This window comes from Notothenia coriiceps, unplaced genomic scaffold (genome assembly GCF_000735185.1).
Source record: "Notothenia coriiceps isolate Sejong01 unplaced genomic scaffold, NC01 NC01_scaffold00005358, whole genome shotgun sequence".
In the NCBI taxonomy this organism is placed as follows: Eukaryota; Metazoa; Chordata; class Actinopteri; order Perciformes; family Nototheniidae; genus Notothenia; species Notothenia coriiceps.
This window is the reverse complement of record NW_011338059.1, coordinates 2,708-15,549: the sequence shown is the minus strand read 5'-3', so window position 1 is coordinate 15,549 and position 12,842 is coordinate 2,708. Positions and strand designations below refer to the sequence as shown.

Below are 12,842 nucleotides of genomic sequence, written 5' to 3'. Positions count from 1 at the left end.
ATGGCTGCCATTTCCAAAAAACTAAACTGACATGACTTTCTGTAATGTCTTGTAAATGTAGTCATGCGTGAAATGTGTTTCAACACATTATTCTGGTATGTGTGACAACTACTTTGTACTCAGTTGTTGTTGCCTTTAGTTTGTTAAAGTTAGAATGCGTCATTTATCAACTTGTTCAGCTGCCAACAACTGTTTTATATATCCACGAACCATTTTACGTTTGACTAACCTGCTCTAAATAAGATATAGGCATGAATTGCTGCTTAAACTACAGGTGTTATGTGTATGTGTCACCCTTGGTTTCCCTGCTGTATGTGTGATTATATGGTTGCATGGATGCTGGGTCTAAGAGGCACCCGCCCCTGTCAATTATCAGATTGTTGAGAGGAAGAGAGGAGATTATGCATAATTCCCAACCGTGGTTTGGTCTGGGTGTTTCCTCTAGAATGTGAGGAGACATACTATGTTGCTCAACTGCATACCTGTCACTGGATTTGGCTCTAGACAACATGATTTATGTAAATGTCTACCATATAAAAATAATGATTTAAACAATGATTTTGCTGGATGTGGAAATGTTTCCAATTAATCTCCATTAGCTGTGTCCTAAAGCAAAGGTAGTCTTTCTGATTTACACCAGTGCCTTTTTCAACATCATACAAATCTCCATTTGCATAGCATCTTATGTTCCAAGATGTTCCGTTATTTAATTAAGAGATTGATTCCTAAGTTAATATAGTCAGAAACAATGGTTAATAATTCCATATTTTGCGCTCTATGATACTGTGTGTTCTTAGCGAATAAGTGTTTGCCTTGGGGCGTCAAAGTCTTGTCTGTCTGACGTCATTGTGTTGATGGTGCTAAATTGTGTTTTAATCGACTGAAATTATGGTATTTGGGCTTGTAAAACATTCCATATAGAAAGAAATACGCAGTAGGCCTATTCATCCCATCTTCAACTTTTGAGCTTGACATTTTGCACTTATTATATATTAAATTAGCGTTTCCCCTACTACATTACTAAATCTGCTTATACTGTTGGGAACACAACTAACTAAATTAAAAGCTACATTTTTCTGCCCTAGAAATGTATGTCACTTTGCAAAACACATGTCCCTGAGCCTTTAGAAAATATTATTTTACCTTTAGTGTCAGGATATAATACCATGGAAATCCATTTTGATTGACAGTCTGTTCTCATGTTACCTTAGGATTCAAAAAACAAAGGCAGGCAGTTAATATTGAATGAAGCTTAACTAAGGAGTGGGGTAGGTGTGGGATACATAATCTTGAGAAGTTTGTCTTGAGCTGCTGTTGTTGGATCTACAAGTGGCAACTGTTGCTAAGGGTCCCATTACCAGAGTAACCGGTGATTGTTTACTTTAGTCTAGCCAGAATTCCCTACTTGCAGTGCGGCAGACTGCGACTCATTTCTGTGGGCTAAACTGCTGACAGACTATGTGATTTCACCTCTGTCGTGTCTGTGCTTCAGTCTGTGGGTTTCTGTTTGCCTTGCCTTTGGAGTACAAGCTTGAGCGCACATGGCAGGAGAGGAACAGGCTGAGTGGGTTTTCATGGAGTCTGGCTGTCCCTGTGTGTGAGACACTGGAGCTACAGGTAAAACCCCCTCTAATTCTAAATGTTATATGTCATGGTTCAGCTCCTGTCCTCTAACACAAAACACCACATTTAATGAAATACTTATTCTATTTCTTCACACTCGTTTGTTTGTATTTATCACGTTTCAGGTTTGCGAAATATGATGATACATTTGAACTATACAAATCTAAACCTGCTTACAGGTGTGAGCAACCCCATGGAGATTAAATGTTAATTAAACCAAAGAAAATGTATACATTTTTGTGGTGAGCCCTTAAATATACAGTTTGTTGTGATGGAAAGGTATAACAAGACGGTGCAAATTTCTTAGCAATGTGCCTCTTAGATTGTGAGATTTTTTAATTTTTGTCTGATATTCAAATATCAAAGGGCTAAAGTAGGGTTTGAACTCCTGGTGGAGGACATAAAGTCAATGGGTCAACAAAATAATTAGGAATAATCCTCTGAATACCATAAATACCATACGCATCACATCATACATACTGTACATCATCATATCTGCTTCATATGGCAGTCTGGCCAGTAGCCAAAGTATGTTTCTTATGAGCCAAACAGTTGTATGGGCTGACAGCTTTACTGCTATGCTATGCTATTCTATCCTATGTTATACTTGTTTAATATGTAATGAATAAAAGCTGCTCACAATTCATAATAATTAAGTGTCTTTAGAAAAGCTATTCAGTCTGAACCAAAATGGTGGACAGACCAACCAACAGACAAATATCACCATCCAAAGGGAAATGATATAAGCATGAAAATAATATCATGTGACCGTGCCAAACATGTACAGCACTTGCTGTTGATGAAGTAAACGTTATCTATTCATCTTGACCCTTACACTAAATCGTTAGTGTATTGAACAAAACCTATAATAACAAATATTTCATTTGGGGTCTGATACAGTATCACTTCACCCCAAAGAAAGGGTCTCTAATGTTGCAAAATGTTCAGCCATCACCAGAGATCTGCACGAGCAGAGGTCATGTCTGAGTGCTGGGTGAAGTCCTGCAGTGAAGGCCCGGCAGAGGAGAGAGAACGGCAGAAGCCACAAGGGGAAAACGGAGAGAAGGAGGAAGTGAAGGCTCCCTGTGGGGACAACGTGCCAGCAGGAAGCCTGAGGCAGGAGGAGCCAAGGGGAGAACCGGCCTCGTCACCTGACCATAGGGACATGCAGGAAGTAGCATCAGGAAGTGGACTGGAACATGTCCAAAGGGAGGAGACGCAGACTCAAGAAAAGAGAAAGAAGTTTTCCCACATTACTTTCAACAAGGAAAATCCATATAGTGGGCCAGGTGTGTGGTGGGAAAGTGTGGCTTCACTGAGGGATGTCCTTTGCTATTCTTTCCATAGTTTAATTCAGCATGAAGAAGATAGTTCATCAACACATTTACCAGTTTTTAAAAAGCCTGTGTGTTTGTGTTAGACTGTGTCCATGCCTGATTTCTTTGTGTTTGTGTGTGCAAAAGCATCAGGTGTGGACCTGGTGCGGCACCGCCGGAGGTCCCTCCCCAGGGAGATGTCGACCTGCTCCTACCCAGACAGGGACAGGCAGCGGAAGGTAGAGGAGCCCCGGGGGCCTGGGCCCTTCTACTTCGTCGGAGGAGCCAACGGAGCTGAAATGTAAGTAGAGGAATATAAAATAAAGGGGTACCAAGAAGAATCTATGGATGGATTTGCTTTAAACATGTTTCACTTGTTATCTTATTAGTCTAACCCTAGATTTACATATGACCCCTGACCTCTGTACTGTTCTGTGATTGATGTGCTTTGGGACTTCTCTTTTAGAGTGAGCCGTTACTGTGAGAGCAGAGGATGGAAGAGGATTTACAACAAGCAGAGGGAGGATTTCAAACTCAAGTGGTGTGAGACTAAATCACAAGCAAACTACAGTAACTTCAGAGAAGGTGCCCAACTATACATATCTCAGAACATTTTCTGAATGCTGTATTTTACTAGAGACTTTCCCAAAGTAAATCCTATGAAAATGCCATGAAATAGGAAAGGAAAAATGCTAAATCTGTCTTTTTGTTGTTTCATCTTTCTCAATTCTATGGAAGCACCTAGAAGCAATGGGGGAAAAAACAGTTTTATCCTTTTTTTAAATGTAGGATTAATTTTTTCTAACGAATGAAAAAAGTAAGCCAAGCTAAGTAAGAAAAAAGGATTTTGCAAAGAAATGTTTTTCTGATCTAATCCAATTTAATTTAAATGTGTTGTAACACTAATTTCTGCCACTGAAGCCTGCAGTGCACCACTACCCCATGTTTTAAATAAAAACATTTTAGATATTATCATAGTAATAAAATGAATTATTGGTGCGTGCCCAGTTAAGTTTTTAGTCCTGTTTAGTGGTGCTCTTACAGCTAAAATGTGTATTACAACCACGCACAACTATTATACTGAAATAATTTACCTTTGAAACTGTTCCACTATTCCAAAATAATGAAAAACAGCAGAGAAAACACTTTAGATCACACCTAGAAAATTAATCACCATATTTGTTCCCCCTTTTTTTTCAGTTCAGGGTTTCCGTACATTTGCTTTAAGTAGAAAATACATGCATTGTTGTCCATTCACAGAAATACAAACATGAATTCCTCATGTGTGGTTCCCAGGTGAACAGTTGGTGTACCAGATCCCCAACAACAAGGTGCTCACCACTAAGATCGGCCTCCTCAGCAGCCTGCGGGAGTATGAGCGGGTCAGCAGCAAAGTCAAACACAGAGCAGGACTCAGGTTGTGTGTTTATAAAAGTAGACATATATAACAGCATTTATGGTTGTGTCACAAAGCTCTTAGCAACAATCTGGTGCCATCAGAGAGGTTCAATAGAGGCCCGGCTCGGCAAATACTGATTGAAAGACATATCAGCCTCAGACAATATTTAATAAACACCAGAAACCAGGCCTCTGAATCACACAAGCTTGGTATTTAGCATTGTTTTTGTCAGTTATATAAACTATTTCAGTGGTTAATTATTGATAGTATCGAAAATTGTTAAAATGTTTTGCAACCTTTTTGAATAGAAATAAGCATTTCTTATAATATCTCCTAGTATTGTTGGAAGATGTACTCGGATCCTTTACTAAAAAAAAGTGCTAATACTATGGTCTAAAAATACTTCACTACAAATAAAAGTCCTGATTTTAAAATTACAAAATTAATTGTATAAAAATGAACTTAAAGTACAAAAAGTAAAAGTATTCATTCTGCACACTTGTAAACTTGCAATGAACATCATGTCTAGATTTTAAAGTCAATCTGCATCAACAGTACAGATGTCACACGTGTACAGATTTATGTTTACTGACATAGAGTGAAATGTGTGCACTGCTTATCTTAAGTAACTTTCTCAGGCAGTTTTCATTTTCATCATATGACACAATCAGTTTCAAACAGCTAAAGGCACACATCCATTCATTGATCTTCTTCTTCTTCTTCTTCTTCTTCTTCTTCTTCTTCTTCTTCTTCTTCTTCTTCTTCTTCTTCTTCTTGTGTCGTACTTCACAGGAGTCTAAAAATGGAAGAGTTTATTCCCACTACCTTCCGCATGGATGTGAGGGAGGAGAGGGAGGCTTTCTTTGCCCAGCAGGAGGGTAAAAGACATCTACACTGGCCTCTAGTACAGCTCTACACCCGGATGCAGTGACAACACAACACCGGCTCCACTGGATTTGTGTTTATTCAGCTTACAAATATGAGCAATCAAAGTGTGCCCGTCATGCATCCCTTAACAAAAAGAAAGAGAATAGTTTGTGCTTGGCAGTGTTAAGACAACAGTTGCCTTGGTGATTGTTTAATCAAGAGGTCGGGGATGTCGGAAAATAATGCACTTCACCTCCCATAAGGCCCTGATTAAATCACCAGGGGAACATGCTGTTGCCATAGAGATGAGTCAGCAGAGGGCAGGGCTGAGACACAAACAGGAACAAACGCTCGACAGGAGGACAATGTAAAGCTGCTGAGATCAAAAAGATGCATTTAGTATTGCTGTAAAACATTTCCCCTTCATTTCTAGTTCTGGATATGAAACCATCTGATGGTTCCTCTATTGTCTGCAGTAACACAGACACACAGCATTATGATAAGAGGTGTGCAGGTTATGACAAACATGGTTATCACTGAGTAAACAGGAGAAAGACCCAGACAGCTGGTTTAGATCTCTGGGTGACGGATGAAACTGTGGAAATGAAGACAAGAGCAGTTATATGAGAATAAAAAACGCTATGAAAGGAAACTCCATCATCAAAAAGTGTTGCACATGGTAGTGTATGTAGAAGTCCTCATTCTACAGTATAGAATAGCCCCTGATATACATTATGTTTGATTAGCGTTATCACTGACACATCCACATGGTGAGGTTCAACTCATTTCATTTGACTCATTAATATGCTGTGGAATAGTTTGATTGATAACAATACAGTATAATTATCTTATGGGCTGATCACATGCTTTGAATGTCCATAGTCAAAGTAACATAAAGACCGGTGAAGGCATAACAAAACGTAATGTAATATCTGATGACTGGACACGGTGATTCACCTTTTTACGTTTTTAATTATGTCATTATGTTATCGCTTTGCATTTTACAATAAACATCTTGAACGCAATTATTTTATAAATGTTCATTCATGATGTAATACATTTTCATTTATTTTGTCGTACATTTTTATTGCATATAAATGTGGGAGTTACAATAAAAAAGGAAAATATAATAATACATGCAGTATGTAATATCAACTCAAATGGGTTGTCTTCATCTGCACACAGGTTTAAGAATACAGTGACGCTTGAGTTTGTGCCAAGTTAGGTTTGTCTCAATACAAAACAATATACTTATCTACCAAAGTCATTTAATCTTTTAAAATGTATTTGCGTCAATGTTTTCTAATGCGTGAAATATTTGTTTTTTTATCATTAAAGACCCAGTTTGCTATTTCATGAATATTATGTTTCATGAAAGAAAAGGATAATATATGGCTTTTTGCAAAAACAACTGCAGTATGTTCTCATTTATTACAAAATGTGGGAAATGTATTTAGATTGCGGCTGTTTATAATATAATGCAGCAGATCATTACAAATCACAGTTACATAATGTGTTGTAAAAGAGTGTTCTTTCAACCTACATGATGTGATTTTCTGACTGCTACCAGGTGTGAGCAACAACGAGGGTCCCATGTGGATCTGCAAGCCCTCGGGCCTGAACCAGGGGAAAGGCATCTTCCTGCTGAAGAGCCAGGAGGACGTCGCGTCCTTCAGACTGAAGCTGCAGCACACGGAGGACACCCAGGCCGACAGGAAGCTGCTCCAGCGCCTGCCTCAGGCTCGCATTGTCCAACAGTGGGTGGACATACTGCCACTAAAATAAATATGATGACACATTTAATGTCTCCAATAAGACATAACATCTCTTCTAATTGACTAAACTAATTTCCCTTTCATATAGAATCACTGATGGTGCTGTTTCTTTAAGCTCAACTGTATTTTGCCCTCAGTTACATCCAGAGGCCGCTGCTCCTGAAAGGGAAAAAGTTTGATGTGCGCTCATACCTTCTGATCGCCTGCACCGCACCCTACATGGTCTTCTTTCGTCATGGATACGTGCGACTGACCTGTGACCTCTACGACCCGAGTTCCAACAACCTCTCTGCCCACCTGACCAATCAGGTACACCTCAATACTGAGACAAAGTGCCAAAAATATCCAGGGTTAACTGGCAGGTCAAAGGTTAAAGTGTGCCTTCAAACAGTCATGTACCCATAGTATAGGGTTTGCTTGATGTAATCACATCCCCCGTTTATACTTGTCTTGAAAAGGTCACTTTTCAATGCTCTATGTGACTTCCATATAGACTTCAACATGTATCTGATTCAGCAGTCTGATTTAGGACCCTGCTCTTCAGAACATGGTCAACAATTATCTTTCTCGCAAACTGATGGTCCAATCTCATTATATTTTAAGCAGATAACTGTTAACATAAAGTTGCCTCAAGTTGTAATGATTATATACCACTATGCCAATATTGGATAAAGACAATAACTGGGCTTAAATAACTTATTTTTAGCACCCATGTGCTGTTAAAGCTTTTTAAGGACTAATGTTGCCTTGAGGACATTTACATTAAAAGGACATAACCGTTTAAGATAACACTTGAGAGACATTTGCATTCAGTCTTTGCTGTTCATGCCACACATATTTTCAGAGAGGTTGGGCATTAGCATTAGCTGTGGCTAACTGCTGCTTGGTGTGTCTCTGGTCCCCCTGCTGTCTGTCTCCAGTACATGCAGAAGAAGAACCCTTTGTACAGCCAGCTGAAGGAGGACACTGTTTGGACCATGGAGCGCTTCAACACCTACGTCAATGGCAGGTTTCGGGTTGCCAAGGGTCTGCCCGGGGACTGGGTGATGGGCGCCTTTGCAGTAAGTGTGTGTGTGTGTGTGTGTGTGTGTGTGTGTGTGTGTGTGTGTGTGTGTGTGTGTGTGTGTGTGTGTGTGTGTGTGTTGTAGCTCTAAGGGACCAATTACTATTTTAATGGTGGTTGTTGGTGCTTGCAACTAATTGGGATTGCGTTTGGGCTTGTATGATCTCACTCCTGTCCGAGGATACATCATGTATACAATGGAACTACATTTTTGTCCACAGTATAACAAGTGGTACAATATGTATCCCCAAACTGCACCTGCAACTGAAATAGTATATAGGCTACATACACATAGTTTATATGTGGGAAAAAATTATTTAGTCAGTCACCAATGTTGCAAGTTATCCCACCTAAAAAGATGAGAGAGGCCTGTAATTTTCATCCTAGGTATACTGTACCTCAACTATGAGAGACAAAATGAGAAGAAAAAAATCCAGAACTTACATTTGCCTGATTTTTAAAGAATTTATTTGCAAATTATGGTGGAAAATAACTATTTGGTCACCTACAAACAAACAAGATTTATGGCTCTCACATATCTGTAACTTCTTCTTTAAGAGCCTCCTCTGTCCTCCACTTGTTAACTGTATTAATGGCACCTGTTTGAACTCGTTATCAGTATAAAAGACAAATTAAACCAAAACAGAACTTTTTGGTAAAAACTCAGATAGACGTGTTTGGAGGAGAAAGAATGCTGAGTTGCATCCAAAGAACACCATACCTACTGTGAAACATGGGGGGTGGAAACATCATGCTTTGGGGCTGTTTTTCTGCAAAGGGACCAGGACGACTGATCCGTGTAAAGGAAAGAATGAATGGGGCCATGTATCGTGAGATTTTGAGTGACAACCTCCTTCCATCAGCAAGGGCATTGAAAATGAAACGTGGCTGGGTCTTTCAGCATGACAATGATCCCAAACACACCGCCCGGGCAACGAAGGAGTGGCTTCTTAAGAAGCATTTCAAGGTCCTGGAGTGGCCTAGCCAGTCTCCAGATCTCAACCCCATAGAAAATCTTTGGAGGGAGTTGAAAGTCCGTGTTGCCCAGCGACAGCCCCCAAAACATCACTGCTCTAGAGGAGATCTGCATGGAGGAATGGGCCAAAATACCAGCAACAGTGTGTGAAAACCTGTAAGACTTACAGAAAACGTTTGACCTCTGTCATTGCCAACAAAGGGTATATAACAAAGTATTGAGATGAACTTTTGCTATTGACCAAATACCTATTTTCCACCATAATTTGCAAATAAAGTCTTTCAAAATCAGACAATTTGATTTTCTGGATTTTTTTTTCTCATTTTGTCTCTCATAGTTGAGGTATACCTAGGATGAAAATGACAGGCCTCTCTCATATTTTTAAGTGGGAGAACTTGCACAATTGGTGGCTGACTAAATACTTTTTTGCCCCACTGTATNGTGGGAGCAATTATTAGAAAATGGAAGACATACAAGACCACTGATAATCTCCCTCGATCTGGGGCTCCACGCAAGATCTCACCCCGTGGGGTCAAAATGAGAAACAAGAACGGTGAGCAAAAATCCCAGAACCACACGGGGGGACCTAGTCAATGACCTGCAGAGAGCTGGGACCAAAGTAACAAAGGCTACCATCAGTAACACACTACGCCGCCAGGGACTCAAATCCTGCAGTGCCAGTGTCCCTGCTTAAGCCAGTACATGTCCAGGCCCGTCTGAAGTTTGCTAGAGAGCATTTAGATGATCCAGAAGAGGATTGGGAGAATGTCATATGGTCAGATGAAACCAAAACAGAACTTTTTGGTAAAAACTCAGATAGACGTGTTTGGAGGAGAAAGAATGCTGAGTTGCATCCAAAGAACACCATACCTACTGTGAAACATGGGGGTGGAAACATCATGCTTTGGGGCTGTTTGTCTGCAAAGGGACCAGGACGACTGATCCGTGTAAAGGAAAGAATGAATGGGGCCATGTATCGTGAGATTTTGAGTGACAACCTCCTTCCATCAGCAAGGGCATTGAAAATGAAACGTGGCTGGGTCTTTCAGCATGACAATGATCCCAAACACACCGCCCGGGCAACGAAGGAGTGGCTTCTTAAGAAGCATTTCAAGGTCCTGGAGTGGCCTAGCCAGTCTCCAGATCTCAACCCCATAGAAAATCTTTGGAGGGAGTTGAAAGTCTGTGTTGCCCAGCGACAGCCCCAAAACATCACTGCTCTAGAGGAGATCTGCATGGAGGAATGGGCCAAAATACCAGCAACAGTGTGTGAAAACCTTGTGAAGACTTACAGAAAACGTTTGACCTCTGTCATTGCCAACAAAGGGTATATAACAAAGTATTGAGATGAACTTTTGCTATTGACCAAATACTTATTTTCCACCATAATTTGCAAATAAATTCTTTAAAAATCAGACTCTCATAGTTGAGGTATACCTAGGATGAAAATGACAGGCCTCTCTCATATTTTTAAGTGGGAGAACTTGCACAATTGGTGGCTGACTAAATACTTTTTTGCCCCACTGTATATATATATATATATACCCTGACTTTTCTTTGGGCATACTGTACACTATGCACTGTGACATCTTTTTGACTTAGAAAGCAATGGCATTTTTGATATATTTAATGATATTTTAGACATAGACCTAACATGACTATACCCTTTTTTCATATTTTAGAAATACTATACTTAGTATTTTTTTCTGAACATTTCTATATACTATAATACGTTGTTTCTTTTGCACATTTCACACAAACTGTGCTATTTACTTTGGGAATATTTTCTACATAATAGGTCGTTTTTTTTGCATATTTTCTACATACTATACTACGTTGGTTTTTGTTATGATATATGCAATAGCACATCATAAATGTTTGATAAGTGCTGGAAAAAGGGCTACAGGTATGTCACTTTGAAGTGTAATATGACCGACTGTTTTCCCTTCAATGCATCAGGAGCGCATGCAGCAGATCATGACGCAGTGTTTCCTAGCAGTCAAATCCAAACTAGACTGCAGACTGGGCTTCTTTGACTTAATTGGATGCGACTTTATGGTTGATGAGGACTTCAAGGTGGGTGAGACTTTGCTGAATAGCTGAGAAGTGTTAATCTGCATGGTTTTGGACATGTTGTGTCTCTGTATGATTATGATAGGTGTGGCTGTTGGAGATGAACTGTAACCCAGCTCTCCACACCAACTGTGAAGTGCTGAAGGAGGTGATACCGAGCACCGTGAAGGAGACACTGGGTGAGCCCACATGATTACCAAAAAACTAAATTGAACACTACACCCAAATGTCAAAAACCTCTCATAATCTCACTGCATGTACGGCAAAGTACAGTTCCCTTTATCACAAATGTAACTCTACTCATGTGAGACACCACCCAACATTTGTATTGACCTGCTGTCACTTCTTCGCGCTCTAGATTTAACTCTGGAGATCTTCAACAAGTGTCGCCTCAAGCAGAGAATTCTTCCTCTGGCCAGTCAGAGGGACTTTGTGCTGCTTTACAACAAAGTGGCTCCTCCTGATTCACTGCTGGGCTGCAGCAAGAGCAACACACATACTGAGATCCTTCAAAAGAGCTCCAAAAAGACTGAACCCAGAAGATATAAGTCAGGGACTGAAGACAAAACGGTCCCCTCTCCATCCCCTAATGATGTCTCTGGCAGTGTTCAAGGACGGGGGGGGACAAAGTCTGGCCAGCGCTCCTCCACCTCGGTTCAGGGACCTCCACATGTACACAGCAGGCAGACTGTTAAGTATAAGAACCCCAGGCCTCGGGTCGAATTAAAGCCGAGTAAATGTACTTTGGATGACGGGGAGCATCAGCAGCAGAAGAGGATCATCATGACGCTGTCGTCACCAGGAACCTCTGTCCGTGGATCACCATTCCCTCCTGATGCTGGATCTCCTGTGAGTGGGAACAAACAGGAAAAAAAGCCCAGAGAGGATATTTAAGTTTATGCGAGTAAAGAGGAACTGTGATGCATCATGTGCAAATAGCTGGGATCTAAAAGGCCACATCTAAAAAAAGGCTTGAAAAAAGGAGGATCCACACTTCTGGTGCTGTTTGTCTGTGAGAAATAAACGCTGAAATGTATTAATGCTAAGGAGGTTCTTGTTATTGTTGCTTTGTGTATTATTTCATGATAAGCACCTTAAATTCCAATTTAAGAACAGGTTTGTCTTCTAATTAAGGTAGAAGAAAAAGTTGTTTTTATGCTGCTGCAACGCAAACATTTCCCAAATTGGGATCAATAAAGCACTTCGTATCTTCTTATCTTATTGTTTACGGTCATCAAAGCACAACATATATCCAGTGGTCACAGAAACAGCTCCTGTGGAAGACACTCAGACATTATTGTGTACTAACCCCCCACTGTCTTACTGTAACTCTAACCAGTGAGATCAACACAGGACTCCACCGTTTTTGTTTTGACTGCAGCGCTTCACCTCTCTGTTTCATAACTCATAATTATATTTTGCACTCCTATTCATATTCAGGCTCCCTGCATGTAAACACAGGCAGGACCGGTCCCATCTTTCCCAACAGGCTTGCTACATCCACATGCTGAGGCTGGGAGCTTTAGATGACAATACAACTCGTTTTTGTTTGTAATGCTGAAGTGTAGGCAGGTTGAAAAAAAGGGAGGAAGCTGCTCAGTCCTCAGACAGACAGGAAGGAAGGAAGGAACAGCTACTACGCTGCAACGCAACAAAACACTTTAAAAAGCTTAGACACCTTTTGGTTCTCTATGGACATGAACTACATGCTGGCAAAAAGGGGGAACTAGAGCTTAGCAGCACCACCCCC

General features: G+C 40.4%; 1 protein-coding gene across 3 annotated transcripts; it reads left to right on the top strand.

Annotated features, from left to right (window-relative positions):
- The first annotated feature begins 1,330 nt into the window (after nucleotides 1–1,330).
- Nucleotides 1,331–12,381, top strand: ttll10 (tubulin tyrosine ligase-like family, member 10). 3 transcript variants are annotated; one of them, XM_010768201.1, is made up of 12 exons: nucleotides 1,331–1,617; nucleotides 2,572–2,912; nucleotides 3,087–3,240; nucleotides 3,406–3,524; nucleotides 4,236–4,356; nucleotides 5,131–5,216; nucleotides 6,776–6,962; nucleotides 7,118–7,289; nucleotides 7,901–8,041; nucleotides 10,979–11,095; nucleotides 11,178–11,271; nucleotides 11,451–12,381. In XM_010768201.1, the coding sequence occupies exons 2-12, from the start codon at nucleotides 2,603–2,605 to the stop codon at nucleotides 11,984–11,986; spliced, it is 2,037 nt and encodes a 678-aa protein (XP_010766503.1). In that variant the 5' UTR covers nucleotides 1,331–1,617; nucleotides 2,572–2,602; the 3' UTR covers nucleotides 11,987–12,381. The 3 variants fall into 3 exon arrangements, with proteins under 3 accessions (XP_010766503.1, XP_010766504.1, XP_010766502.1); XM_010768202.1 differs by lacking the exon at nucleotides 2,572–2,912 and having other exon boundaries at nucleotides 1,332–1,617; nucleotides 11,451–12,379; XM_010768200.1 differs by lacking the exon at nucleotides 1,331–1,617 and having other exon boundaries at nucleotides 2,317–2,912.
- The last annotated feature ends 461 nt before the right edge of the window (nucleotides 12,382–12,842 follow it).